This window comes from Lineus longissimus, chromosome 18 (assembly GCF_910592395.1).
Source record: "Lineus longissimus chromosome 18, tnLinLong1.2, whole genome shotgun sequence".
In the NCBI taxonomy this organism is placed as follows: domain Eukaryota; kingdom Metazoa; phylum Nemertea; class Pilidiophora; order Heteronemertea; family Lineidae; genus Lineus; species Lineus longissimus.
Genome location: NC_088325.1, coordinates 924,088 through 950,040, shown reverse-complemented (window position 1 = coordinate 950,040; position 25,953 = coordinate 924,088). Strand labels below are relative to the sequence as shown.

At 41.8% G+C, this 25,953-nt stretch overlaps 1 protein-coding gene across 6 annotated transcripts in view; it reads left to right on the top strand.

The window, feature by feature from the left end:
- The first annotated feature begins 210 nt into the window (after positions 1–210).
- LOC135502636 (proprotein convertase subtilisin/kexin type 7-like) overlaps positions 211–25,953 on the top strand; it is a 31,302-nt gene continuing 5,559 nt past the window's right edge. Inside the window, exons 1-13 of one of the 6 annotated variants that reach the window (XM_064795583.1) lie at positions 211–358; positions 2,164–2,807; positions 8,494–8,590; positions 10,297–10,398; positions 11,009–11,195; positions 12,732–12,925; positions 16,305–16,408; positions 17,577–17,744; positions 18,178–18,388; positions 19,184–19,340; positions 21,218–21,415; positions 21,873–21,987; positions 23,125–23,193. In XM_064795583.1, the coding sequence (XP_064651653.1) occupies positions 2,187–2,807; positions 8,494–8,590; positions 10,297–10,398; positions 11,009–11,195; positions 12,732–12,925; positions 16,305–16,408; positions 17,577–17,744; positions 18,178–18,388; positions 19,184–19,340; positions 21,218–21,415; positions 21,873–21,987; positions 23,125–23,193 (2,223 nt within the window). In that variant the 5' untranslated portion in view covers positions 211–358; positions 2,164–2,186. Of the gene's footprint in view, positions 359–2,163; positions 2,808–8,493; positions 8,591–10,296; positions 10,399–11,008; positions 11,196–12,731; positions 12,926–13,370; positions 13,478–13,904; positions 14,006–15,289; positions 15,391–16,304; positions 16,409–17,576; positions 17,745–18,177; positions 18,389–19,183; positions 19,341–21,217; positions 21,416–21,872; positions 21,988–23,124; positions 23,194–25,222; positions 25,259–25,953 lie in introns of all 6 variants that reach the window. The other 5 variants (XM_064795585.1, XM_064795584.1, XM_064795587.1 and 2 more) reach the window with 5 other exon arrangements.

Genomic DNA, 25,953 nt, shown 5'->3' with positions numbered 1-25,953 from the left:
CATACATTTGAACAGGTACCAATAGAAATAGAGAAGGCCCATCTGTATCCATGGAAATCGCCCGAGATTAAAGAACTAGTTTTTTAGCCACTGGCTAATGAGACCACACTGGTGTCCAGTGGCAGGGTAATGGGGATTTAATTTTGTAACCAATAGAATTCGTTGTCTTATTTCCAATTTGGTAAACGTCCAATCAAAACAAGTGTAAGAAGTCGCCGCAATTACCACCGATATTGCGAATGTGTATATGAGGATGTAACAAATCGCGTGGATGGTGAACATCAACGATAACATGCGAGTTCTAGAGTATTTGAGTAATATGGTGTCAATTTGAGGGAACTCAAGGAGCAATAGTCAGGTTTGTGTTGGAAGTTTTGTACTCTATTGATGAAAACAATCCAATGCTTTGGTTTGTTTTCTTTTATGCGATTTAGTTCGATTTTGATACTGAAGTGAAACCATTCACCAACCAGGAAGTCAGTCATGCACTACATCATGCATGCAATGTGTTACTGTACACTACAGGGTGTCCCTAAAAACATGAATGCGTTTAGGCTGAGGGCATGAAAGTCACAGAATTCAGATACCGTACTCTTCCCGCATGGTTTTGAAACATTAGCCAAACTTTTTCATTATTTTGATGAAAACACTCATTTTTTGGCAATAGAAAATTGTTTTCTGACAGTGAGCAGGGATTTGGATATATTTTCAAGCGAAAAATGAAGAATGAATTGAAAAAAACCTCATAGGGCTGTATTCTACGACTTTCATTCCCTCGGTCTCACTTGCAACATGGTAATGGGTCTGGCGTGTTATTTGGGTGTTTCACAAATCACTTTTCTCCCGGGCACTGATAAATCAAAAATTTTAAGAAGTTCGTTGCTTCCAAATGAAAAAGCTAAAAAATCAAAAGAAACTTGTTTTCATGATACCAGTTATCCACCCAAAAATCTAGATGAAGGCACAAATGAGAAACCAGGATTTTTTTGTGTGGCCTAAGGCTCCATTTTTGGGTGAATCATTCGTCACTTTACCAACTCTAACTGTCAGGTAAGTGGTCAATGACAGGTATAACATAGGCCTACTGCTGGGACATTGGTGTCCTTAATAAGTGTTTATGTTATATATTTAGGGTGTGTTTTTGTGTTCGGTTTGTTAGTCAAGGCTGGTGTGCGAATTTGATTTAAAATTGGGCGTAATTGGCTCTAACTGTAGGCCTACATGTAGCCTATGTCCTAAATTTTGAAGCACCACAATTTTGGCCAGAAATTGAAATTCAAACTTCAAAGCAATTCAAAATGCTCGTTCAAAATGAAGTAAATGTCCATTTATAATGGATTCTCTTCTCTGGAAAACAAAGACAGACTCCCACCCTTGAAATTGGCATTCACTTCAGGAGGACTCTTGTTTCAGGATTTCAAGCCGTACCTGTGGTCAACCCTTGCGAAAGGTTTTTATTCACATCCGTAAAACCTCTCACTACAACATACTGTATTCTGGGCCACAGCATCATGACGCATGTCACTTTGTATGCAACATACATTGAAACCTCCCTTAATAGACACCTCTCTATTAAGGACACCCTCTTTATTAAGGACACTACATTTGATCCCAAAGTGGTTATTGAGTGGATTTACATTGAATCTGACCTATTTAATCTGGAGAGTGGACACCTCTCAATTAAGGACAGCATTATTTTTTAGTCCCAAAGATGTCCCTATTAGAGAGGTTTTAGTGTACATGTATCCAACATGTGTGCCAAGCTCTGCCCATCTGGTGTCTTCCTTATCTACATACATACTAGGCCTGTTGACTAGTCATACTCTGAAATTATTTGTCAGCTAAAGGACATTTGTTTGTGATTTCTACTTGACACTCTATAGTACTGCTACTGCTAGGGAACAATTACTTTGAAAGGTTTTACTGGTGGCGAAACTGTCCCATTTGAACAAATAACAAATTTGAAAAGGACAATGCCTATGATAAGCCTATGTGCATAAAAATCTGATCTCACTGCTGTCTTCCTTCTTAATCTGACTAGATTGTACGTCTTCTGTAATCTCAGTATGAGCAACAACCAGTACAGGCTATCAGACTCTTAACCCAAAACTTTAAAATTTTTCAAACAATGTTCTTATTATTATCAATATTGTCTTATTTTAGGTCTTCCGTTGTAAATAGAAAAAATGGCGTCTTCCGATTTTCATCGTCAATCGTGTGTGACATGCTTCGTGGTGCTTCTAGTCTCATCTGTGATAGCCATAACCAGCCACAAGGAAAAACACCCCCCTGGTGACAGTAAGGGGACACAGCTTCTCCAGTGGGGCGTCAAACTCAACATGAACGATTTCATCAACAGCGATGCGAGCAAGGAGGAAAGAAATGATATCGCGGATATCGTCGCTGCCGGATTGGGGTTAAAGAATGACGGGAATGTTGGGGGGTTAACGAACATTTATTTATTTTCTCACGCATATCATAAAAATAACACGCAGGACCGTCTGCGGCGGGATGCGACGGACCATGAACGTTTGAAACATAAGAATCCCGAGGCGCATCATATCGACCCGAAGAAAATGGATGATTTGATGTACAGGGCTTATAAAAAACAAAATGACGGCAAAATCAGTCGGAAAGAATATTTAAAAATACGTGATGAGATTCATAAGAAGTTTCATGACGATAGTGCTGTGGAGTGGTTCGAACCGCAAGTGATATTGAAACGGTCGCCGCGCCGGATTAAGGCTGTGATAGAGCCCCACGTGCCGACGTTTAAAGATCCGTACTACGTGAAGCAGTGGCATCTGGTGAGTTTCATTTTGTTACTTTGACGACGTAGTGTCGCGGTCGTTATCAAAGGGTGAATTGAGAATTCCGTCGTCCAAACTCATATTCCATGAACAATGATGAAAAACCATTAAAAAAATTTTCTGGTGAGTTGTATTTTGTTATTATGACAGTGTAGTGGGTCGTTTCCCAAAGGTGAATTGAGAATTTCGTCCAAACCCATTCAATAAACAACCACTAAAAGCGATTTTTGTGGATATCTTTGAAAATTGTGTCGGGTATAAATATAGCTATGGACCTTTTCGACAAAGACGAACCGGGGCCCAAACAAAACGAATGCGCAGACTCAGAACATGTCAGAAGGCCTTAGACAACTTCGGACAATGCCATCAGCCACTGTCATGACTGCAGACCTTTCAATTACGTGGAGACCTCTACACCCTGTATTTTTTTAGCCTATTTTGGGGACATGTTTTTTTGCTTTTTAGCTTAATTTGGGGACATTTCATTGCGCCAATTTGCCTGAACAGCGACGTCATAAATCAAAGTTAGTGACTGATATCACCACATACACCTGAAAAATTATAATTTTAGGGTAAAACTATAAAATTAGGCCATTTGGATGAGATTTGGTTATGTTAGGGGTCAAAAAACGCTTCAGGAGGGTCATATTATTAAAAAAAAAAAAAAAAAAAAAAGACCTAATTTGGGGACATCCTGTACGGCCTACACCGTTATACTGTGTAGGAATCATGTAATTGAGAGGCCTGGACTGTGACCCTTAGTTCCAGGTGAAACACATGATTGTTCAGCGCCCAAACAAACGTCTTCGACAGGTCGATTTGGCCTGCACTGTACATTGGAGGTGACCAATTTGAACCATGGGACCCCCGTCAAAATTGACACGCACACACACATGAAACATATTGGCTAATAACAAATTGATCGATTGATTCAGGTAGATATTGATTACTCTGCCCAGCTGGCACTCAGTGATTGATGTTGCACTGAAGTCCTCACAATGTACATGTGTACGCATTGATTCCTTTACGACATGTAACTATGAACTATCAATTTCTGGTATTGATTCATAATCGTAAGTGTACTAGTTTTCATCCAAAATTGGTTGTTCCCTTTCACTTTGACCTCTCTAATCAGGACACCTCTCTATTAAGGACAGCACTTGCCTGAGGGTGTCCTCTATAGAGAGGTTCTACTGTACTCCACAATTAAAAGGTGAATCAAGGTACAATCAAGGCCTGCACTCAATTAATGCCTGAGTAGCAACCTTCTGTTTATGAAATCTTCATTATTAGTTCTGTTGATTAGGAGCGGGCATTCCTTCCCCTGTAAACATTCCGTACCTCACCGCAAAGTGAGAATAAAGATGCCAGGTACGATTTTTAAACATGTTCGTCTCGGGATGAACATCCCGATGATTGGAACCAAATGTTGGCAAGTAGCTTGCCGGGATGATGTTACAGGTTCTGATCCGGAATGATCTATTGATGATGGGGGGCACAAACGATTTATCCAAAGTAGGTAAATATGTTACAAGTCATGTAAGTGGAAGGTAATGCCGGTAATCATCAAGATGCCTTCGCCATGCTCAGTGTTCTCCAATCTCCGTGTTCTCCAAGCTCAGTGTTCTCCAAGCTCAGTGTTCTCCAATCTCAGTGTTCTCCAATCTCAGTATTCTCCAATCTCAGTGTTCTCCAATCTCAGTGTTCTCCAATCTCAATCTTCTCCAATCTCAGTGTTCTCCAATCTCAGTGTTCTCCAATCTCAGTGTTCCCCAATCTCAATGTTCTCCAATCTCAATGTTCTCCAATCTCAGTGTTCCCCAATCTCAATGTTCTCCAATCTCAATGTTCTCCAATCTCAGTGTTCTCCAAGCTCAGTGTTCTCCAATCTAAGTGTTCTCCAAGCTCAGTGTTCTCTTTTGTGGCAGGTCATGAAGGACTATCAAAGTATGATGAACGGACAGCCTCAGGAGTTTACCCTGCAGATCTGGACAACATTTAAAAAAACATTTTTCTTACTTGTTGTGCTGAGAAGATAAAAACCCCTCGCTCATGTTGTGTTGTCATAATTTCCTCATTTTTGTGTGATGAGTGACGTAGGCCCGCCCAGACATGCTGTTCATTCCTCCTGTCAGTTCAGAACTTTTCCTGAAGAGCACCCGCTTGCTTGAGGCCGTTCCATGGTGGGTGGCTCTGAAACTGCAGAATGATGAAACGGAAACGAAATAGGGAGAAATGGGTGTTCTTGAAAGGGATAGAATGTCATGGTTCGGGTGATGGTCAAACAAGAAACTAATAAATTAGACGGAAGGAATGAAACTGAAACTGAGCGATGTGATTAATTGTGGTATGTATAGTTTGAATGAAAGCAAGGAGTTCGGTAAGACAGATTTCTGGTCTGCAGTAGAACCTTCTATTGCCGACACCTCTACCAGGCGGACACCTCCATTTTAGGTAGCTGTGATTTGAATTGCTTGTTCACGCAGCACGAGGTGTATTTTTTTGCGCAGTGCCAACAACTCATGAAATAGATTATGATAGTGATTGTACACAAAGGTTGATTTCATCCTTGTTGCGAAAGGATGCCAACAATATGGTTATCAGACGGATCAGCGGGCGGGAAATATTTGGTTACAAGGCAAATGTTGCCACAAGCTGACAAACTGTTTAAAGGGGAACCTGATGAGCAAGATAAGCGAGGAAGCAAGATGCTCCGTATCTGGTTTGCTCCTGGTGATCGGAGAAGCCACAAAATTTAACCCGATTTCTTCGGCAAGTTTGATCAGTGTCGGTGCCACCCGCATCAAAACCTTCGCCGAACACGGTTCCAGCTTCCAAAAATGTATCCTTTGCAGGTTTTGAATTCAAGAAGATTTTAAGGGGGACCATTTTAGAGCCATTTTTGCCTTGGTTACTGGAAAGTGTGTAAGATGATTGAGATGGCACGGTACGAAGGCCATTTTGGAGGCCACCGAATGCCATGGCAGGGGTGGCAGTGGTTAAAAACAAGCCTTGCTTTTGGAATGTGCAGCAACCTAGTTCTTGGAGTAATTTCCACATCTCCAAGTCAAGGCCACAAACCACCCTGCTAAGCAAATGACCCCTAATTATCAACTTCCATTTGCCCTTGACATTTCAGTCATGAACATTTCTCTTTTGAGATCACAAAACTACTTTCAAGGCATTCCCCTTGAATCTTTTTTCTTGGATCAGGGCATTCGGTGTGAACAGTCCTATCTAACTAAATGGGTTAATGTGAACGCCTAATGATGTTGTGACTCAAATAACGCCAGTTATATTGTCTCACACAAACAATGGGGCGAGGTAATCAGCCCCAAACCACCTCGGAGCTAGCTGGTAAGATCTAACTTGTAAGAAGAAACAAGAAACAATCTGTAAAAAATTCCTGGCTCGAAAAACGAACCCAAAACATGTTCCAGCAAGGTGAACCAATGTTTTGATCTGAGGAAACCTAATCTAAGGAGGTTGGCTTTCTCCGACAGAAGTTAATGTGTCAGACTCAGATAGTGGCTACATAAAAAGGAGAATATTATGAGCATTTCTGGAATCGCGTAGATTTGCGAGAAAAAAAACATCACGGAAAAATATTTCTTGTTGGGAAACTGAATGAAATTTCGTATCTGCAAAAACTTAATTCATGAAAATTTTGTTCTTTTCGTTAATTTTCACGATCTAGAAAATAAAATGTTGAAAAAAAGGCAATTTGCAGTAAATTGTGTTTTCTAACCGGCACTACCGGAAGCCGGTTCCCCACCCAGTATGGTTGTATCGATATCGTACGGTGATTTACTGCCGACGCTATCGTCTGCTGAAGGAAGTAATCTCAGGAATGATTTGTAGGCTTGTAACGTGAATTAACAAGCAGGTTGTGAGATGATAGAACATGTTAGATCTCCTAAAATAATTCTCGATGATTTGTTGGTTGTGGTACCTTGGCAGTATGCGCTCTGATGTAGGAAAGAGTCAAAGAAAAAACTTCTCTATGCATGCTTCCCGAAATTGGTGGCTTGCATTGGAACTAACTTTTTCCCCCTTGTCTGTCATTAAAGGCATTCAAGTGTGTTGGTCAATTATGTCTATCTCCTTTGTCCCTCCACCATAAGGCCAAGTTTCCCCTTATGACATCACTATTTCGGACGCTCAGCACCCCATTTCTGGAAAGGTGTATAAGGGTCACCCTTGGTACTGACAAATGCTGTCCTTGAGAAGGGTCCTGATTACAATGTACAGAGGTCATATTAAATATTGTAACCGACCAATTTGGGACCCTTTATGGGGAGGTTGTCCTTGATATAGAGGTGTCCACTCAGGGAGGTTCCACTGTAAGTAATACTTGTACTCAATAATGCACTTTATTTCTGTATCTTAGAGTTGAAACAAAATTTGAAAAACAGCAATCACTTTCAGAAAAGTACTTTACTGAAGAAGAGAGGAGAAGATCGCCCGTTAACATATTGAAGGGAAAATCTGTTATCTAATCGTAATTCATATCTCGGTACCCAACATGAACAATGCTAAAAATAACGAATTATGCCTTATTCTACTATCTCAGAGCTCAAACAAAATAGCACATGTAGGAAAAACGTCAATCACTTTCCAGAAAAGTACTGGAAAATGAACAAACATGCTGAACAGAAAATCCGTTAATCGTAATTTATATTATCTCAGTTGCTGACATGGATCGCGAGACATCATGCAAACTGGTAATCAATAAGATTATTTTATGAATCGTATTTCATTCCGGGGCGCTGATATCAAGGAGCCCCCAACGGCCTGGCCATCGCAGCAGCTGGCGTCAGTGATAAAAGTAATTTAGAAGTCAATATAATAGTCCGGAAAAAAATGTCTTTTTGATTAACCATACTTTGCACTGCTATTTTTTGTGGGCATTTTTTCCCCAGCTTTCCAAACTGCCTTGATATGCAAAAATAAAAAAGTTCTTGATTGAAAAACTCGAAGAGATTTCGCACAATCTGCCAAACATTTGCAGGGTTGTGGTGCCAACTAAACCTGCAGGGGTGTTTCCAGTGGGTGGGATGGTTGTTTGCAGGATTGCAGGGGTGTTAGCAATGGGTGGGATGGTTGTTTACAGGATTGCAGGGGTGTTTGCAGTGGGTGGGATGGTTGTTTTCAGGATTGCAGGGGTGTTTCCAGTGGGTTGGTTGGTTGTTTGCAGGATTGCAGGGGTGTTTGCAGTGGGTGGGATGGTTGTTTTCAGGATTGCAGGGGTGTTTCCAGTGGGTTGGATGGTTGTTTGCAGGATTGCAGGGGTGTTTCCAGCGGGTGGGATGGTTGTTTGCAGGATTGCAGGGGTGTTTCCAGTGGGTGGGATGGTTGTTTGCAGGATTGCAGGGGTGTTTCCAGTGGGTGGGATGGTTGTTTGCAGGATGGCAGGGGTGTTTCCAGTGGGTTGGATGGTTGTTTGCAGGATGGCAGGGGTGTTTCCAGTGGGTTGGATGGTTGTTTGCAGGATTGCAGGGGTGTTTCCAGTGGGTTGGATGGTTGTTTGCAGGATTGCCAGGGGTGTTTGCAGTCTAAGAGTCTTTGAAACTTTGGTAGTATGATAATATAGAATAACAAAATCGATCAGCTGAGTGCTAGGCCCTTGGGCCTCTTGTTATTTTGCAAGAAACTAATTTCTCCTTCTCTTGCCTCATTTCAGCTGAACCGCAAATACCCGGGACGTGATATAAATGTGACGGGCGTTTGGGCGTACAACGCCACAGGCCATGGAGTGACTGTTTGTATCATCGATGACGGTAGGTAGCCCAGGTTTGAACAGTATTCAAAAAGTGTGTTGAGTGGTCTTAGTAGGCCCGAGTAGGGGGCACTTAGTTAGTTATCACATGACGGTTGCTAGATTACATATTATCGCCTCGGTTGGTGAGTACCTCAAGGCGGCTCAAGAAAGCTATTGCTACGACAATCCAAGAATTTATAAGCGATTTTCGTACATCGGTTGAATTTGCTACGAATTGAGGGCTTGTGTAAATTTGACTGTTCACAGTACGTCCAAGTAGGCCCAAGTTGGGGGTACTTTAATTCTTATCACATGTCCGTTGTTCGGTTACTTGTTATCACATAGGTTCTTGAGTGCCTCTATGCGGCTCAAGTATACTGGTGCTCTTCTGGTGATAAGGCCTATCAAGGTATTCAGAAGATATTCGTACATCGGTTGAATAGGCTGTGGGTTGCTGATCAGTTATCACTCCATTCAGTGCTCCACGAAGGAATGATTTGAGTGTCTTCAACCCGCAATCGTGATTGCTTACAACAAAAAAAGTTTTAACAATGTTTAGAGTTGAGAAATATAAATAGAAGTATTCAGAATTTTTCACCTGGTGACGTTGATATTAAGTCTGTATGCAGGGTGCATGAATACTGCCTAGTCAGCATATTGTGGGAAGTACCGATTGCACCTTGAAAGCAATCATGTTAATTTCGTGTAATCTGCTCCCAATTGAGTTAATCTTGTGGTTGAGAGATTCCGCAGTGGTGGTTGGTATTTATCTGGGTAATTTAGTGAAATTCTCCACCAATTGGGCCAACTTTGCATCGAGCGTGGGATTTTTGGGGAGTGATGTGGTTTCTTGTTGATATTATAGGAAATTCTCGACCAACTGGGGTAATATTGAACGGCTTAATTTATTTATCTTTTTCTTTTGTACAGAGTTGGTTTTAATAGGTTAAATTCAAATGCCACATTCTAAATTCAGATCACTATTAATTAAATTACCATACATGATATTGGCATGTATGAAACAATGTAGGTGGATACTTTAGCAAACAGGCCTTCACAAACAGCTGTGCATACTGTCTAGATACCAGTAGGCCTAGGCCTACGTGTCTTTTTATTTTAGTAGGTGTATCCATATGGCAGAATTAAACCAATTTAAAGTGCCTCACAAACTAGGGATTTTTGTTGCTGCAACCTGGAATGATTTGCTGTGATGAGTGACGAAAAATGCAGCTTGAAATTGATCAGTAAAAACTACTAATCTGATTAGACTGACAGGTCCTTTTGCAATAACTCTGAAATTAGTAAAAATAGTAGTGAAGCTAACTAATTGATTAGTTATTCAACTAATCAACAAGTAGTAAAAAACACTTTAAATTTGTTAATATTTCGTTCGTTCAAACAACTAATTTCACAGTTGGTGCAATACATGTAGGGGTAGGAACTTCCAGAATACAAATTACTAATTAATTTTAAGAGTGTGACAGGGCAGCAAACAGCTGCTTGGTCCTAATGACCTTAACAATGGCATTGGTCCTTTGACCCTTTCACCCCCATTTCCCTGTATAGACTCTTCTTGCTAATGCATAAGAAGAGCCCATTCCAAAAACTGGGGGGTGTAAAGGTAAATAGCCTGTTCTCTCCAAGTGACCAATATGTGAGTTGTTTCACTGATCACAGCTTATAGCTCAGTGTATCCTAATGTCAGTTGCCTCGGTGTCTCTTCAGGTGTCCAGTGGAACAGCCCAGACATCCAAGCCAACTACAACGCGGCCGGGAGCCGCGATCTCAACGACAACGATGATGACCCAATGCCACATGCGTGGAAGAGTACGTAGTCTCGCTCAATTCAAGTTTCCCGGATAAACAGTACAGCGCAAAGAAAAATCGTGGACCGAAAATGGTGTACTAATAAGTACTACAGGGTGGCCCAGAAAACTTTCCCCTCACATAATGGATGCACAATAGAATTCTATTCTGCAAGGGAAAAGTCGTTTTAAGCTCAATAAATTTTGATCCCAGCTTGGCAACGGTGAATTTTAGCTTTTCTACGATGAACGCCAATGACCCTTACAATATTGGAATCCAAAATGGAATCCGAAGCTATCTAACATTTATATTCTATGCTTCTATTACAACTCGTTTGGTTGTTAATTTCTTATTTGTAGTTTTAGCTGCATCAATATTTTTTTGGTTGGACGGCAGCCACGGGATAATATTATTCTTATCCTTGTGGTCTCTATTGATCATAAGGCCGTCAGGTCCATCCATTTGACTTTTATGACTTGAACCTTGTTTACACAGCTTGTCATAAATTTATCCTAGTTTAAGAGATACACCGTTGAATTTAGTCCTCGATCTTGATCAGAAAAATAGAAATGCAGTTATACACAATGCCTAGTGCAGTTATTAGCCATGCAAATTTCATTCTCACCTCCAGGCAATAATAATCACGGGACACGTTGTGCTGGAGAAATAGCCGCCGTCCCAAACTCGGTGTGTTCTGTTGGAGTGGCCTACAATGCTCGGGTATCCGGTATCCGGGCGCTTGATGGACCAATCACGGACAGGCTGGAAGCTGCGGCTTTTACGACGAAATTACAAGTCAACGATGTGTTTTCTATGAGGTGAGTTCGGAATAACGAATTAAGGAATACAGTGTGTCTTTCCATGGCGGAAAGCTCTCCATCAAGGACACCTTCCCTAAGGGCCTGAATTTGGTCATTCCCATTGATTTCAACCTCTGTAATCAGGACACCTCTCAACTATGGACAGCATTTTTCAGCCGTAGCCTTAATAGGGAGGTTCTACTGTAGCCTGGACATATTTTGAGCACGTCTCAAGGGATAAAAAATGGAAACCTGTTCGTTAGAAAGAGTCTCTGACACTTTTGTCATAATCGGGGACGGGTTTTTGAAATAGCACAGCGGAAACATCCGTGCCTCTCACCTCTGAGGTCCCAGGTTCAATTCCCAATCAGTCCTGGTGCACTTGTGTGACAGACAGGGCGACTTTCTTTGTCAGCGTAATTTCCTCCGGGCTGTGCGGTTTCCTCCTACATATTTACAATCACCCAATATTGCCTTTCGAGCTTATAATGTCCTAGTTGACATTTCAGGGGTTTTATCCCGGTAATCTTGTGCCTGCAATTCGGAAAGGGTTAATAGAAATGTATATCACAATGTTTACTTCACTTTTTATATTTACCAACATATAATTGGTGATGATTGAAATGATGCAGTTTGCATAATTTTCTCCAATTTGCATGATATACATAGAGTAACACTCTCCATACTGCAGCTGCTGGCAAACTACCTTGACTAAGTACATGGAGAACCTTTAACCCTCTCAGGACAGGATTAAAACTTAATTTTTTGCGTGAAGGCATTATTTTGGGCAAAACCTTTATTTTTCAAGGTTTCACTTTAGCATTGCTATTTAAGCCTATCATTGTGACCCAGTAATAGAAAGCATAAAAATCTCGATTTTTGACTGAAAATATCCATTTTCCTTTATTTTGGGTGTAAGTTCAAATTTTGGGGTTGAAAAAGGCTTACATTTAAAAAAATTTATAAGTAATTACACCACTTTTGACCACTGCCTAATGCAAGTATCAATTCGTGTCTTGTACCCCCCCTCCTCAAGGGTACGACACCTTATCACCCTATAACGACATCTTAAGGCTCAAGCATCACCCTTTTTTCACCAATGCTACTTTTTCTTTCGTCAAGACATCACCATCAACAATATATCAGTTATCACCGTCATATAAAGTAACCGAACTAATTTTACTGGGTAAGGCTGTATGTTCGACAAGACATCGACACATTAGCATCCTTATTCTTTCCAGCTTCGCCAAATTTTCACTAAAGGAAAAATAAATACTACTCAAGCATCGGCAAAGATTAGTGGTGATAGCTTAACTACCCTTGAGGAGGGGGGTACAAGAAACGAATTGATACTTGCATAAGGTGTTGACATTATCTAGGTGTTATTTCTTGAGATAATAATGAAAAATTACTGCAGCTGACAGTTTTTGATCCTCGGCAGGTCTCCTTCAAAGCAATTTCCCTTTTGCGGTTGGTTCCATCTACTTCCTCCAGTGTCCCCCTCTTCTTCGTATGAAATAAATTTGATAAAACTTTCGTGTTTGCCTGTTTCAGTTGGGGTCCGGACGATGATGGTAAGACGGTGGACGGACCACACACCATGGCAAAGGCAGCCATCGTCAAGGGCATCGAGACTGGTCGCCGTGGTTATGGTAGTATCTACGTGGTCGCTAGCGGCAACGGCGGTCGCTATATCGACAACTGCAATTTTGATGGCTATGCAAATTCCCATTATACAGTTACGATAGGTAAGAATAATGATGATGCTTTTTTGCCTTTTCTCGCCCTCTTTTATATCCCTGATGATATGTAGCCGATTCTGTATTGTGGGGTTGATTCAAGTGTTGTCTAGATTCTACAGAAATGAGAGTTTTATGCCAGGCCTTATGTTGAACAATTTTGTGGGCAAGGCAAAATCTACTTTGAAAGAGGCTCATAATATGTGAACCAATGCAGAAATCCCTTCAGAGTGCCAAGTCCAAGATGGCCGCCTGGCGGACATATTGGATATCTGTTCATAGCGCCCCATTATGTCGAGTAATATTGCTCATTGTGCATTTATGTCATTGGTTCTCTAAGGAATGTCATGCGTGCGCTCCATAACGCTGAGTCCTGTGCATCAATGTCATTGGTTCTCTAAGGAATGTCTTGCCTGCGCTCCATAACGCTGAGTCCTGTGCATCAATGTCGTAGGTTCTCTTGGGGAAGACATGGCGACACCCCTTTATGGCGAGTATTGTTCAGCTATGACGGCTGTGACCTTCAGTAGTGGGAACTGGTGGACCGATACTCGTCGGATAGTAAGTTTATGATTCACTACATGTTGAAAGGGGGTGCTCAGAGTGCAGGGTGCCTATAAATTGAAGCTAGGGGCTGGGCCGTGTCATCATTAAGAGTTTGGAAGGGGCAGACTGAGGGACTTGGATCTAATTGAGTCAAGCTGAAGTGGCAGAGCCAGGGAACTGATGTGAGTTGAAAGAGAGCGCTTGGAGTGCACAGCAGGTACCAAAAGCTAGGGGCTAGGCCTTATCAGTTGGACTTGGAAAGGTCACTGAGGTCAGGGAACCCAATGGTATCTGGGCTTGTAGGGGCGCATTTTGTGAGCTAGGTAAAGGACCAGGCCCTCTGAGCTGTGCAAGGGTTGCCTTGGATTGCAGGGCATCTATCTGTAGAAGTGAATCCACTCCTATGGCTTAAATATTTTGAAACACATTGCTTCGTTCGTAGGTGCAGTGGGTGAGAATTTGGCAACGCCGTTCTACGCAGAGCCTTGCTCTGCGATGCACGCCATTACGTTTAGTAGTGGCTCGTGGGGGACTCGCAGAATAGTAAGTCATACCCTGTACGCACACGTGAATATCTGACAATCATGAATTTCTCGTTAAGTTAGGTAAAACTGCAGATGTTGTGTGTTGTTTTTGGGGAGGTGGTGCAGTGCAGGCTTGTCTGACTTGTAATCGGGAGGTCAAGGGTCCGAGGCCTTGCCACGCAGTGCCACTCTGGAAACTCTCAACTGAAATGGCCAGGTGTACAATATGTGTGTTCCTTGGATTAGGAAGTTACATTATCCCCTTATAAGGGGAGACAATCTGTCGAGAAGCAGGAGATTCGAAATGATCTCAGCTCATCAGCGAAATGTGCTACATGCTTAACTTTGTAATAGCATTCCGCGACGTTACTATTTATAGCTCACAAGGTCATTTGCATAAGATATTGATGACGTTTTAGTCACGTGACAGTCGGACATTGCCACTTATTTCTACGCATTTGAGCTTATTTCAAAGTCAATTATCTTTGACCCTGCATTGTTTTTAGCATGAATGATACCATAGAGTCAGAGAGAGAAATATTCAGAACAATTGTGTAGTATTTCCAACCGGACATTTGCCAGATTGAATCTAACTGCCCTAGTTAGAAAGCCTGAATCCATTACGAAACCGCATGTTTGTCCGACATTGCCTGTAATTCAGCGATGGGGAAATAGAGGGCAGCAGCTGCAGTGACGTCATCTTCGCGGAATGCTATTGTCGATGGGGATCTAACATCTTCCCCATTGTAGAGCGAGAAATTTTTGAATTGTCTTGAGCTTTCACGTGTGTGCACGGGATATCAAAGACTTCTAAAAATAGATAGAGAGTATCTATTTTTATGATGATGTTGTGTTAGGATGAGATATGGTATGTTTGTGGAGGAAATATTTTTCAGTGTTTAGTAGGTAATGTTTGAGGAGGAAAATGTTTAGGGTTTGTCCATTGGTAAAAGGTGGTAGGAGCTTCAACGAATGTTGGGGATGTTTATGAGGGAGGGGCTTGCATGTTGGAGTGCTACTAGCGGACTGATCAGTGCCATGCATCGAGAACTTCCGCAGTGGATGATGGCCCTGGTAGTCCAATCTTGCTGTGACGAACTGCAAGGAATGCCAGCACAACATTCGTTGTAGCGAGAATTGTTTGTGCTACTGAACAGACCAGAGTACCACAGGGATCAATCTTTTGGCCCTTTCTCCCCTTGTTGTACATGCTGAAGATAAAAAAGAAGACGTGTTCGAAATATACCTGCGGTCTCTTTCGTGCCCGTTCTGTAATCCATATTGGCTGTTTTCCCATTGTCAGGTGCGTTAGCGGACGACCTCCTGACCCCAGGGTACGCGGAGCCCTGCTCTGCTATGCATGCGGTAACTTTCAGTAGCGGGTCTTGGAATACGCGATCGATTGTAAGTTGGTGTCGAGAATTATCCATAGAGGGGAGCACTGTGGTGGTGGAGACTGTTGGAAACAAGGAATTGGTTCTGGTTGCTATGCTAACATGTCCTGGGCGATTGCGTTTCGCTCACGATAAACGCTACATTGATTCATTGGTACGAAAGGGGCTATGTTTGATTATGTTTGCAAGAAGCATCTGTCCTTTTTTTGTAGTGTTGCCAGATGTAGGCATCGGTAGGGATGGTACTCTCTCCTTTCCTTAGGATTTAAAGTTGTGCACAAACAAGTGATTTTTATCACAGTGACTTGCGATCGTGATGGCATGCAACAAAAATCTCTCATTTGTAGTAAGACTAGGTGATTGCATCGACCTGCTATGAATATCAAATCCAGCAATTATTGGTTTTACCTGCAGACAAGAGATCTCTTTGCCACACATTGCAGCAATTATGATTGCAGGTCGCAGCTATAAAAACCGCTCTGCACATGAATGAACATTCTGGAGGTATAGGGTTGCCTGGGTTTGGTAATATTGGGAAGGTTACTATGCTTGTAATGTCTTCGTTGCCATGGTAATCGATAAAAACTACGCCCAGTTAAGTATATTTCAGTTTCAGAAAAACTTTCGCTAGCTGTTTATGTGAGTTGAAAATTGGAGGTGTGGACAAAGGGTTGAACACATTATTATGACTGATGTGATGAGTTTCACGTCCCCAAGTTTTGAAATTTCGTGGTCGGTTTCAAATATTTTTTTTTTGGGGGGGCACTAAGGCTTGGATCCCCTTGGGGGCCAGCTGACCCACTTTAACAAAATCCTTTCGATCTCTTTGAAAATGCCTCCGATTTTCACTCACCAGGTTCTAGCTACGATTATGTTTGATGCTTTCCAGCTTTTTATCCGTTGCGTCATTCTCAACCTTTGCAGGGGCAGTGGACGAGGAATTGAACATCCCGTACTATGCTGAGGAGTGCGCGGCCATCATGGCCGTCACTTACAGCAGCGGGAGTTTGGGATCGCAACGAAGTATCGTAAGTCGCACAATGATCGTTGTCGCACGATTTAGCAGCTTGACTAGCCCTTTAATACTGAACTTTCAAATCTTGACCGTTTTGCGTTTCTTTAATGTCTAATGCTTTTGTAAATAACACACGTTTTTAGCCACTTGACTAACCCTTTAATACATCATTTTATATTATAATCTTTAGTAAATAATGTTTTAGTAAATAAGCTTTCATTTTTCATCTTTAACCATTTATATTTTAGTGTTTATGCTTATTACACTAAGGCACCAAAAACCTGTACTGTAAAGGCCTGCTCCATTCGCTGAAACATTTGAAAATTTAACACGAATTTGAAAATTTCCAATTTGTTTGAATACGTACTAAGTATAAATTTCATCAATGTCACTGTATCGACTGAAAGACATAGACTGTAGATGCCAAGTTTCAACAAATTTGCATGCGTTGTGATTGCACTACAGCATTGTCTATTACTATTTACCTGTACCACTAGAAAATACAATGACACGAATGGCAGTACGCCTTTAATGATCGTCATTCTGAATGGTGTCTGTATTTGATTCAGTGGGGTAAGGCTGGATGTAAACAGACCTGTTCAGGATGATGCAGTTGTCAATCTGAACCCTGTACCCCCTGGTCAGGTGATGGAATCTTATGCGACTCTTGATAAAATGATGTAGAACTCAACTTGTCTTCGTCACTTCATATATTCAGCAGATAGTTGACAGCCAGAAAAACGTGTTTGCTCAAATCTTGACACTAATCTGACACTGAATTAGTTGTGACCCCTGACTGAGAGGGGGTACATGGTTCACATTGACTGGTGCATGACTCCCAACCACATTTTGCATGTGTTGGCTATAAATTATTTCCCACTTGCTAATATCTGCCTGTTTTAACAATTGTCCTGTTTGTAGCTTTCAGAGGAAGGAATCTCTTTTGTTACAACTTAATCGTTTTCTGTTTTTCTGACATTGGAGAATTATATTTCATTTTTCAAGATTCGTAAGAGAAATATGTACTCAAATCAAAATATCAGAGTCACTTTGTCAATCATTTCAGATATATTAACTAAAAATGTTATTGTTGTAAAACTGTGAAATTCCTTGTTTGCCCTGACTGAAGAAATAACCTCATTACTTGTTCTGTTCACTGACAGCGCCCCCTATATTTGCAGGTGACGACTGATTGGACGTTGCGGGGCGGTATCGGGTGTACGGAGTCTCATTCTGGTACGAGTGCTGCAGCGCCGATCGGCGCAGGAATGATCGCGCTCATTCTGAGTGTGCGCCCTTGTCTGACATGGCGGGACGTACAACATCTTATTATTTTAACGAGCTACAAGGTAAGGAATTGAGTAAACTGCCAAATTTTGCAGGCACTTTATTTTCAAAGATTTCAAAATTAATATCAATGTGCAAAAATAGAAAATGCAAAAAATAAATTTTTTTGACTAAATTAACCAAAATAATTTCATAATCAAAATAAAAATTGCAAAAATAGAAAATGCAAAGAATAAATTTTTTTTGATTGAATAAACCAAAATAATTTCATAATCAAAATAAAAATTGCAAAAATAGAAAATGCAAAAAATAATTTTTTTTTGATTGAATAAACCAAAATAATTTCATAATCAAAATAAAAATTTTATTTTATTTTATTTTTGTGTATTTTGTGCCACTCACACAATTAAAGAAAAATTACAATTTGAAACATTTTTCACCAGTCAAGTCTCTCGATGATTAATTTTTTTTAATTTTTCATTTCATTCCCCACAGGTTGATGTGAAGGGTGCCGATTGGGCGACCAACAGTGCCGGCCTACACCACAGCCACCAGCATGGCTTTGGCCTAATGGACGCCTGGCGTCTCGTCAACGCCGCTAAAATATGGCCGCTGGTGCCATTCCTGACGTCTTTCACTACGCAAGATTTAAAAGTCAATGCGAAAATCCAGAAATATCCACTAATATATTCGACTACGCATACAAGTAGGTGGCGCTGTTAAACCCATCACTGTTGATTCAGGGCCCCGTTGCTTGATTAGTGTGAGAAGCAAATACCAGTGTAGCTCTACCAATAACATTCCGCGAAGATGACGTCACTGCAGCTGCTGCCCTCTATTTCCCCATCGCTGAATTACAGGCAATGTCGGACAAACATGCGGTTTCGTAATGGATTCAGGCTTTCTAACTAGGGCAGTTAGATTCAATCTGGCACATGTCCGAGTGTTGGAAATACTACATAATTGTTCTGAATATTTCTCTCTCTGACTCTATGCTATCATTCATGCTAAAAACAATGCAGGGTCAAAGATAATTGACTTTGAAATAAGTTCAAATGCGTAGAAATAAGTGTCGATGTCCGACTGTCACCTGACTAAAACGTCATCAATATCTTATGCAAATGACCTTGTGAGCTATAAATAGTAACTTCGCGGCATGCTATTGTCATCTCCTTCAGTAAATTTCACACAAACGCAATCGCAAGCTTCTAATGTCGATTGCATTGTACGACGTCTTTGTGCCATAGGAGCCTGCCCTTTGCGTTATGACACACAGACTGCTTACTGCAGACTTGCGATTTTGATGCAGAGATGTGATATATTTATCACTGCGATGAGCAATAAAAATATCACTAGTCTGCAGCAAAATTGCAATGAGACTCTTTAGATATTCATCACATGTTGCAATACCCAGAACTTTCTTGTCAAAGGACACTTTTTATCGCAAGTCGACCGTGGTGAGTATCACTTGTCTGCTATAAGTCTCGCACTTTCCTTGCAGTCACCAAGAAGATGTTAAATGGTCTCAACTTATTCAGTCTCGAGCATGTCTTTGTTTCCATCACGGCTACGCACAAACGTCGCGGTTACATGGAGTTCAAGTTGAAGTGTCCGAGCGGCATGGTGTCAATCATCGCTGCAACCAGGGCGTTAGACGCGTGAGTACATGTGGACGAGGGTTCAAAAAGTGAATTCCGTCCGACAATTTCATTTTAGACTTCTGTGCGTAATTGTGAAAAAACTGAAATTTGCGAAATTTGTGTCTGATTGTATCTTGACTATAGGAGTTCGATTATGAATTGTACAGTGTAACCTCCCTTAGCGGACACCTCTCTATTAAGGACACTTAGTTACGTCCCAAATTTGTTGTTTCCATTCAATTTGGCATCTTTAATCAGGACACCTCTCTATTAAGGACAGCACTTTCAGTCCCAAGGGTGTCCTTAATAGAGAGGTTCTGCTGTATTTCCAAAAGAAGATAGATAGAAGCACCCGACTCTGATCTGCTGTGTCCACATAATATCATATCATCTTACCACTGTCGTAACCCTATTTGATCTTTGCCAGAGGTCTGGAGTCCACTGTAGGCTACTGTCCACATATCTTTTACTTTCCCTGGCATAGACACTCAGGTATAAGGGACCACAGCTTCAGTCTCATCCGACAGACCCTCGAGTATTGTATACATTGTAGATGTGTTCATCCAGTTAGATAATCCTTGTTCTCCCCGGGATCAAACCCGGGCCCTATTGCGTGGTAGCCAGCAGTGTTAACCACTAGGCTATGAGGCTCCTGTACAATCCTGGCTTCTCCCCGGGATCAAACCCGGGCCCTATTGCGTGGTAGCCAGCAGTGTTAACCACTAGGCTATGAGGCTCCTGTACAATCCTGGCTTCTCCCCGGGATCAAACCCGGGCCCTATTGCGTGGTAGCCAGCAGTGTTAACCACTAGGCTATGAGGTTCCTATTCAATCATGGGTTCTCCCCAGGATCAAACCCGGGCCCTATTGCATGGTAGCCAGCAGTGTTAACCACTAGGCTATGAGGCTCCTGTACAATCCTGGGTTCTCCCCGGGATCAAACCCAGGCCCTATTGCGTGGTAGCCAGCAGTGTTAACCACTAGGCTATGAGGCTCCTGTACAATCCTGGGTTCTCCCCGGGATCAAACCCAGGCCCTATTGCGTGGTAGCCAGCAGTGTTAACCACCAGGCTATGAGGCTCCTGTACAATCCTGGGTTCTCCCCGGGATCAAACCCAGGCCCTATTGCGTGGTAGCCAGCAGTGTTAACCACTAGGCTATGAGGCTCCTGTACAATCCTGGGTTCTCCCCGGGATCAAACCCAGGCCCTATTGCGTGGTAGCCAGCAGTGTTAACCACTAGGCTCTCAGGCTCCTATACAATCCTGGCTTCTCCCCGGGATCAAACCCGGGCCCTATTGCGTGGTAGCCAGCAGTGTTAACCACTAGGCTCTCAGGCTCCTATACAATCCTGGCTTCTCCCCGGGATCAAACCCGGGCCCTATTGCGTGGTAGCCAGCAGTGTTAACCAATAGGCTATGAGGCTCCTATACAATCCTGGCTTCTCCCCGGGATCAAACCCGGGCCCTATTGCGTGGTAGCCAGCAGTGTTAACCACTAGGCTATGAGGCTCCTGTACAATCCTGGGTTCTCCCCGGGATCAAACCCGGGCCCTATTGCGTGGTAGCCAGCAGTGTTAACCACTAGGCTATGAGGCTCTTGTACAATCCTGGGTTCTCCCTGGGATCAAACCCGGGCCCTATTGCGTGGTAGCCAGCAGTGTTAACCACTAGGCTATGAGGCTCCTGTACAATCCTGGGTTCTCCCCAGGATCAAACCCGGGCCCTATTGCATGGTAGCCAGCAGTGTTAACCACTAGGCTATGAGGCTCCTGTACAATCCTGGGTTCTCCCCGGGATCAAACCCGGGCCCTATTGCATGGTAGCCAGCAGTGTTAACCACTAAGCTTTTAGGCTCCTCTAACATTCCTGACCTTGAAATGATGTCTTCTTTCAGGAGTACGAAAGGCTTGAATGACTGGGCAGTCAGCACAGTGAGATGTTGGGGTGAATCACCGCTCGGGACGTATACCATCATAGCCACAGACAGAGGTGCCTTGGATGGACCTGTCCTCCCAGAGGGTACGTTTGTAAAATGGAGGCTGACACTCTTTGGTTCATCTGTCACACCGGAGGCCTACAAGGAGAGAATAAGGTAAGATATTGGAACGTTTCCTTTGCCATTAACTGAGAAATTAGACTGGTTTCCTGGTAATCCGGCAGGAAGAAATGAGATTGGTGCAGTTGAAACATCCGCTCCTGTCACCTCTGAGGTCCCGGGTTCAATTCCCGGTCGGTCCCAGTCTACTCGTGTGATAGAGAGCGCGACTCTCTTCGACAGCGTAGGCTTCCTCCGGGGTGTCCGGTTTCCTCCTACCTAAATTACAATCACCCAATATTGTTTATAGAGCTAATAATATCTTCGTTGACGCTCGGCTCTCAACTCAATATCTTCATTTCAAGTTTGTATGTTTTAATACAGTACCAAAAGTTCTACACGGATGTAAATATTTTCTCAGTTGTCTCTTAGTTCCATTGACCTTACAAACATTGGGGTGAGTACTCGATGGCTAGGTCTATATGCGATTCATATCTCGTAACTTGATTTTCAGGAAAGTACACGCGTCGTTTAGCGGCTACCCTCTCCAGACAAATACGACGATCGCGTGTCCACCACCACCGCCGTTAACGGACAATGGGTCACCCATGGCGGAGAAAACCCTCAAGGTATGCATAGAATTTCATCGGAATATTGTCGAATTCCAAACTCGCTCAGTTTGCGCACATTTGATCCAAATAAAAAACTTTCTGCCTACGAACCTACCATGTCTCAAAATTTTGAGTCGGGCAGGTGCAAACCGACATCATTTTAAGGACAAATTTAGCCAGATATGCGGATAGTGTGACTAAATTTGTCAACTGTGGGTTTATCTATTGTGTACATGCATGTGTGTGAGACTGGGTGTACATACAATTCACCAAACCTCACATGAGTTTTGTGCTTCACTTCAATTTGAATTACCGAATGTATTATTTGTCAGAATGTGTTTGGCAGGTAAAGAGTTAGTGACAGTGGAACCTTCCTTAGCAGACACCTCTCTATTATGGACACCTCTCTATTATGGACACCTCTCTATTATGGACACCTCTCTATTATGGATACCTCTCTATTATGGACACCTCTCTATTATGGACACCTCTCTATTAAGGACACTTCATTGGTCATTTTCATTGAATTTGACATCTACCTGTAATCAGGACACCTGTCAATTGAGGACAGCATTTGTAAGTCTCAAGGGAGGGCCTGATAGGGAGGTTCTAAAGTTTAAGGGAAAACATTTGATGTGTTTCATCTGTAACTTATTCCTGCCGTGGTGAAGGGTCCCCATATTGCACCTCCTAACCAGTCAGGCAATGTCCCGCAATCAACAGGTGGTATAAAAAGTAGGCCAATCAAGCTGTTTGTTTTACTCCTGCTTGCAGAGTCTGCGTTGCCATTCCTTACTCCCGCAACTTGATCCATCCCAACTTCTCGAGTAATCTGTTCAGACCTAAAAAACCGTCCGTAAATACGAATTAATATGGTTGACTCGCTCGTAATGATTACTGATATTGGCAAACTTATGAAAGTCACGGGACTAATTTCTATTTGGGATTTATTTGTTTATACCCATGAAGACAACTGAATACTTAAACCGATTGACATTTAAAAAAACCAATGAGCTAACTAATATAAACTGTTTCTGGTACTAACCAATGAAAATAGATTCTAGTGCTAATGAATGAAAATTGTTTTGCTAACCTAGTGCCAACCGATGAAAATTGTTTCCCGTGCTAACCAATAAGTATTATTTTCCCTCTCAGACGTCTGGTCGTTTAGATTCATCCGGCTTCCAAAGCCCCTCGGGAGCCCCCTCACTTACAAGATCCAGGGTAGTGTATCACGGGACATCAAGTTTTTGCATAATACCTCCTGTTAACCCCTTAACAGTCTTGTTTTTTTCCTTCGTTGGTATTCAATTTCAAGTTATTTATTCAATTAATTACTAAAATCACCAGTTCAGTGACCTGATGCGCTTCTGTCAATTTCAATTTCTGTTCTCCTTGATCTTAATTAGCAAAAAAATTATTAGCGTTATTGTTAATTAGCATAACTGTTAATTAGTGGTACTGTTAATTACCATTACTGTTAATTAGCATTACTGTTAATTAGCATTACTGTTAATTACCATTACCGTTAATTAGCATTACTGTTAATTAGTGGTACTGTTAATCAGCATTACTGTTAATTAGTGGTACTGTTAATCAGCATTACTGTTAATTACCATTACCGTTAATTAACATTACTGTTAGTTACCATTACCGTTAATTAACATTACTGTTAATTAGCATTACTGTAAATTAACATTACTGTTAATTAGTAACATTAATTAGCATTACTGATAATTAACGTTATTGTTAATTAGCCGTTTGTAAATTTTGAATTCTTGGTCTGCATGTGTACAAAAATTCAATGCTAAATTCTTTAAACTAACTGACTCCAAGTAATTTAGAAAAAATTGTTTCTTTAAAAAACGAACTTGTTCCTTTAGAACTGGCCTTACAGAGACTAATGCTATTCCCCTGCATGTTCTTGTATGTAAATTTTGAGAAAATACTTATTCCTCAGTATCTGAAAATAAACATTGACCAGAAGTCACAAATCCTCATTTGGCCGATCGTAGGCCAATCAAGCTCTTTCATTGTGTTTTGCTCAATTTACAGGGCAATTTCGCCCATCTGTTTATCCAAAACAGCTTCGTGTAATGTAAAAGATTTGCAATATCTCTGTAATCTTACCAGTTTTTACGCAGTTGATGTAGCGAATTAGGAATTGTTTATCCAAGTGCCATGAGCATGCAAACTATTTTTAGATTCAGCACTGGTTGATCAAGGGGGTGGATCAGGTAGCGGTTGGCAGAAATGACGTAGGCCGATAGACCTGCAATTTTAGTAAAACACAGCTTGATCAGGCTATGATTGTCCGATTGGGGATCTTCATCTGACTAGTCAAATAAAAGTAGCCAGGATTTCAAGAAACAAGGCGGTTTTTCTCAGAGAGTGTTTTTCAAAAAGATGTCTTTCGGTACTAAGGATTTTCGAGGTCGAATTCAAAGATTTTCCTGAAAGGATGGTTGGTCGCCCCCCAACGCCACCTGTCTATGATGCTGGTCACTGAGCGATGTTACCTGGTCAGCATGAATTAGTTTGTATACATCTATCGTTCAATCTCTCAAACATACTAAAACCCTTTTGTCGTCTGCTAATGATGTAATCACCTCTGTAAATCACCAAATCATCCTGGGCATTTTTGCCCACCGGTGGCAAAGTCAGCATGTTTTACAGAACTGTTTGTTTTCATGATAATAACATTTTTTCCATGAAATAGTGGCAGTGTTTGTTTTCAGCAAATAATTTTCCTCAGTTTGTTTGAGAATGTTTCTTCAGACTGTCACTGTATTAAGATGATTACTAAAATCTGAGCTTTCATCTTGTACACAGAATGACCTTGACCTCGGGATGGGAACAACCTTGACCTTGAGAAGGGAACACCAGCCTCCTGGCAGGGCCCTGGCAGGAAGATGCGGAAGTGCTCCCATCCATCTTTTCAGTTCATTTTTACATCGTCCAATCAAATGTGGTCGGCCGCCGATGATGAAAGCAACATCCTCAATCCCTTAATCATGATTATGAATACAGTCAATGTCTGAAAAAACATTCGCAATATCAGGATTTTACGTACCAAATGAATTTCTTCGGCGTTTAGATTTCACTATGGATGGAGGTCTGACAGGGTTGATAACCCCCATCCGTGATTGATTGCTACATGCAGTGGACAGGATGGGATTTTACTCTGCAAAGATACATATCATTTCAAACCTTATTTTGGCAGTATTCAAATCTGTTTTCCCTTCGTAACCAGGTTTATCCTTGGACAGCTATTTATTCCATTGGCGGGGTACAGTATAATACTCAAGATTCGTAGCATGGGGGACAGTTCGTGTTTGCGCGTTCGCGACGCAACTGATTTAGTTATACAGGTCGGATGTGCCTTTGAAATCGACTAGTTCATTCTGAAAGTGACATCATGAACTCTAAACCCATGAAAATTTAAGCGCTACACAAAACGACCTATAAAATAAATCAGTTGTGTTGTTTGCTTGTTGAAAGGTGAAGGATTGGAAGTGTCCTGTCTGGCACAAGAAATACCACATTATGCAAATCATATGGACCATGTCGACATTTGGGAATCTCATTTATGGTCTCCTGATATCCTTCTTGAAAATGTTTGCCAAAATGTTGTGTTTTTTTGTCACCCATGACACTTTCGATCTGGTCCCTTGAAGATACGTTTCTTTTCAGATTCATACTGTGACGCTCTCTTCCTTCAGACTTTCATTCCATTTCTCGCTTCATTCTGACGCCCATCCAACCTTGTCCCTAATCCCACCACCAAGAATACAATTTTACACCCCTATGAATTTGTACAGTTAAAGGCAACCTCTCAAGAAACACTTGTAAATTAGGAAGTTTTGAACGGCCCAGTGAAAACCTGAGGCAGAGACAAGGTCTCAGTTATGAATCTCAGCAGTTTATCAGCCACCTTTCCTGGAAGATGGGTCTCTAGGCCAATAAACCCATGGAAACTAAACA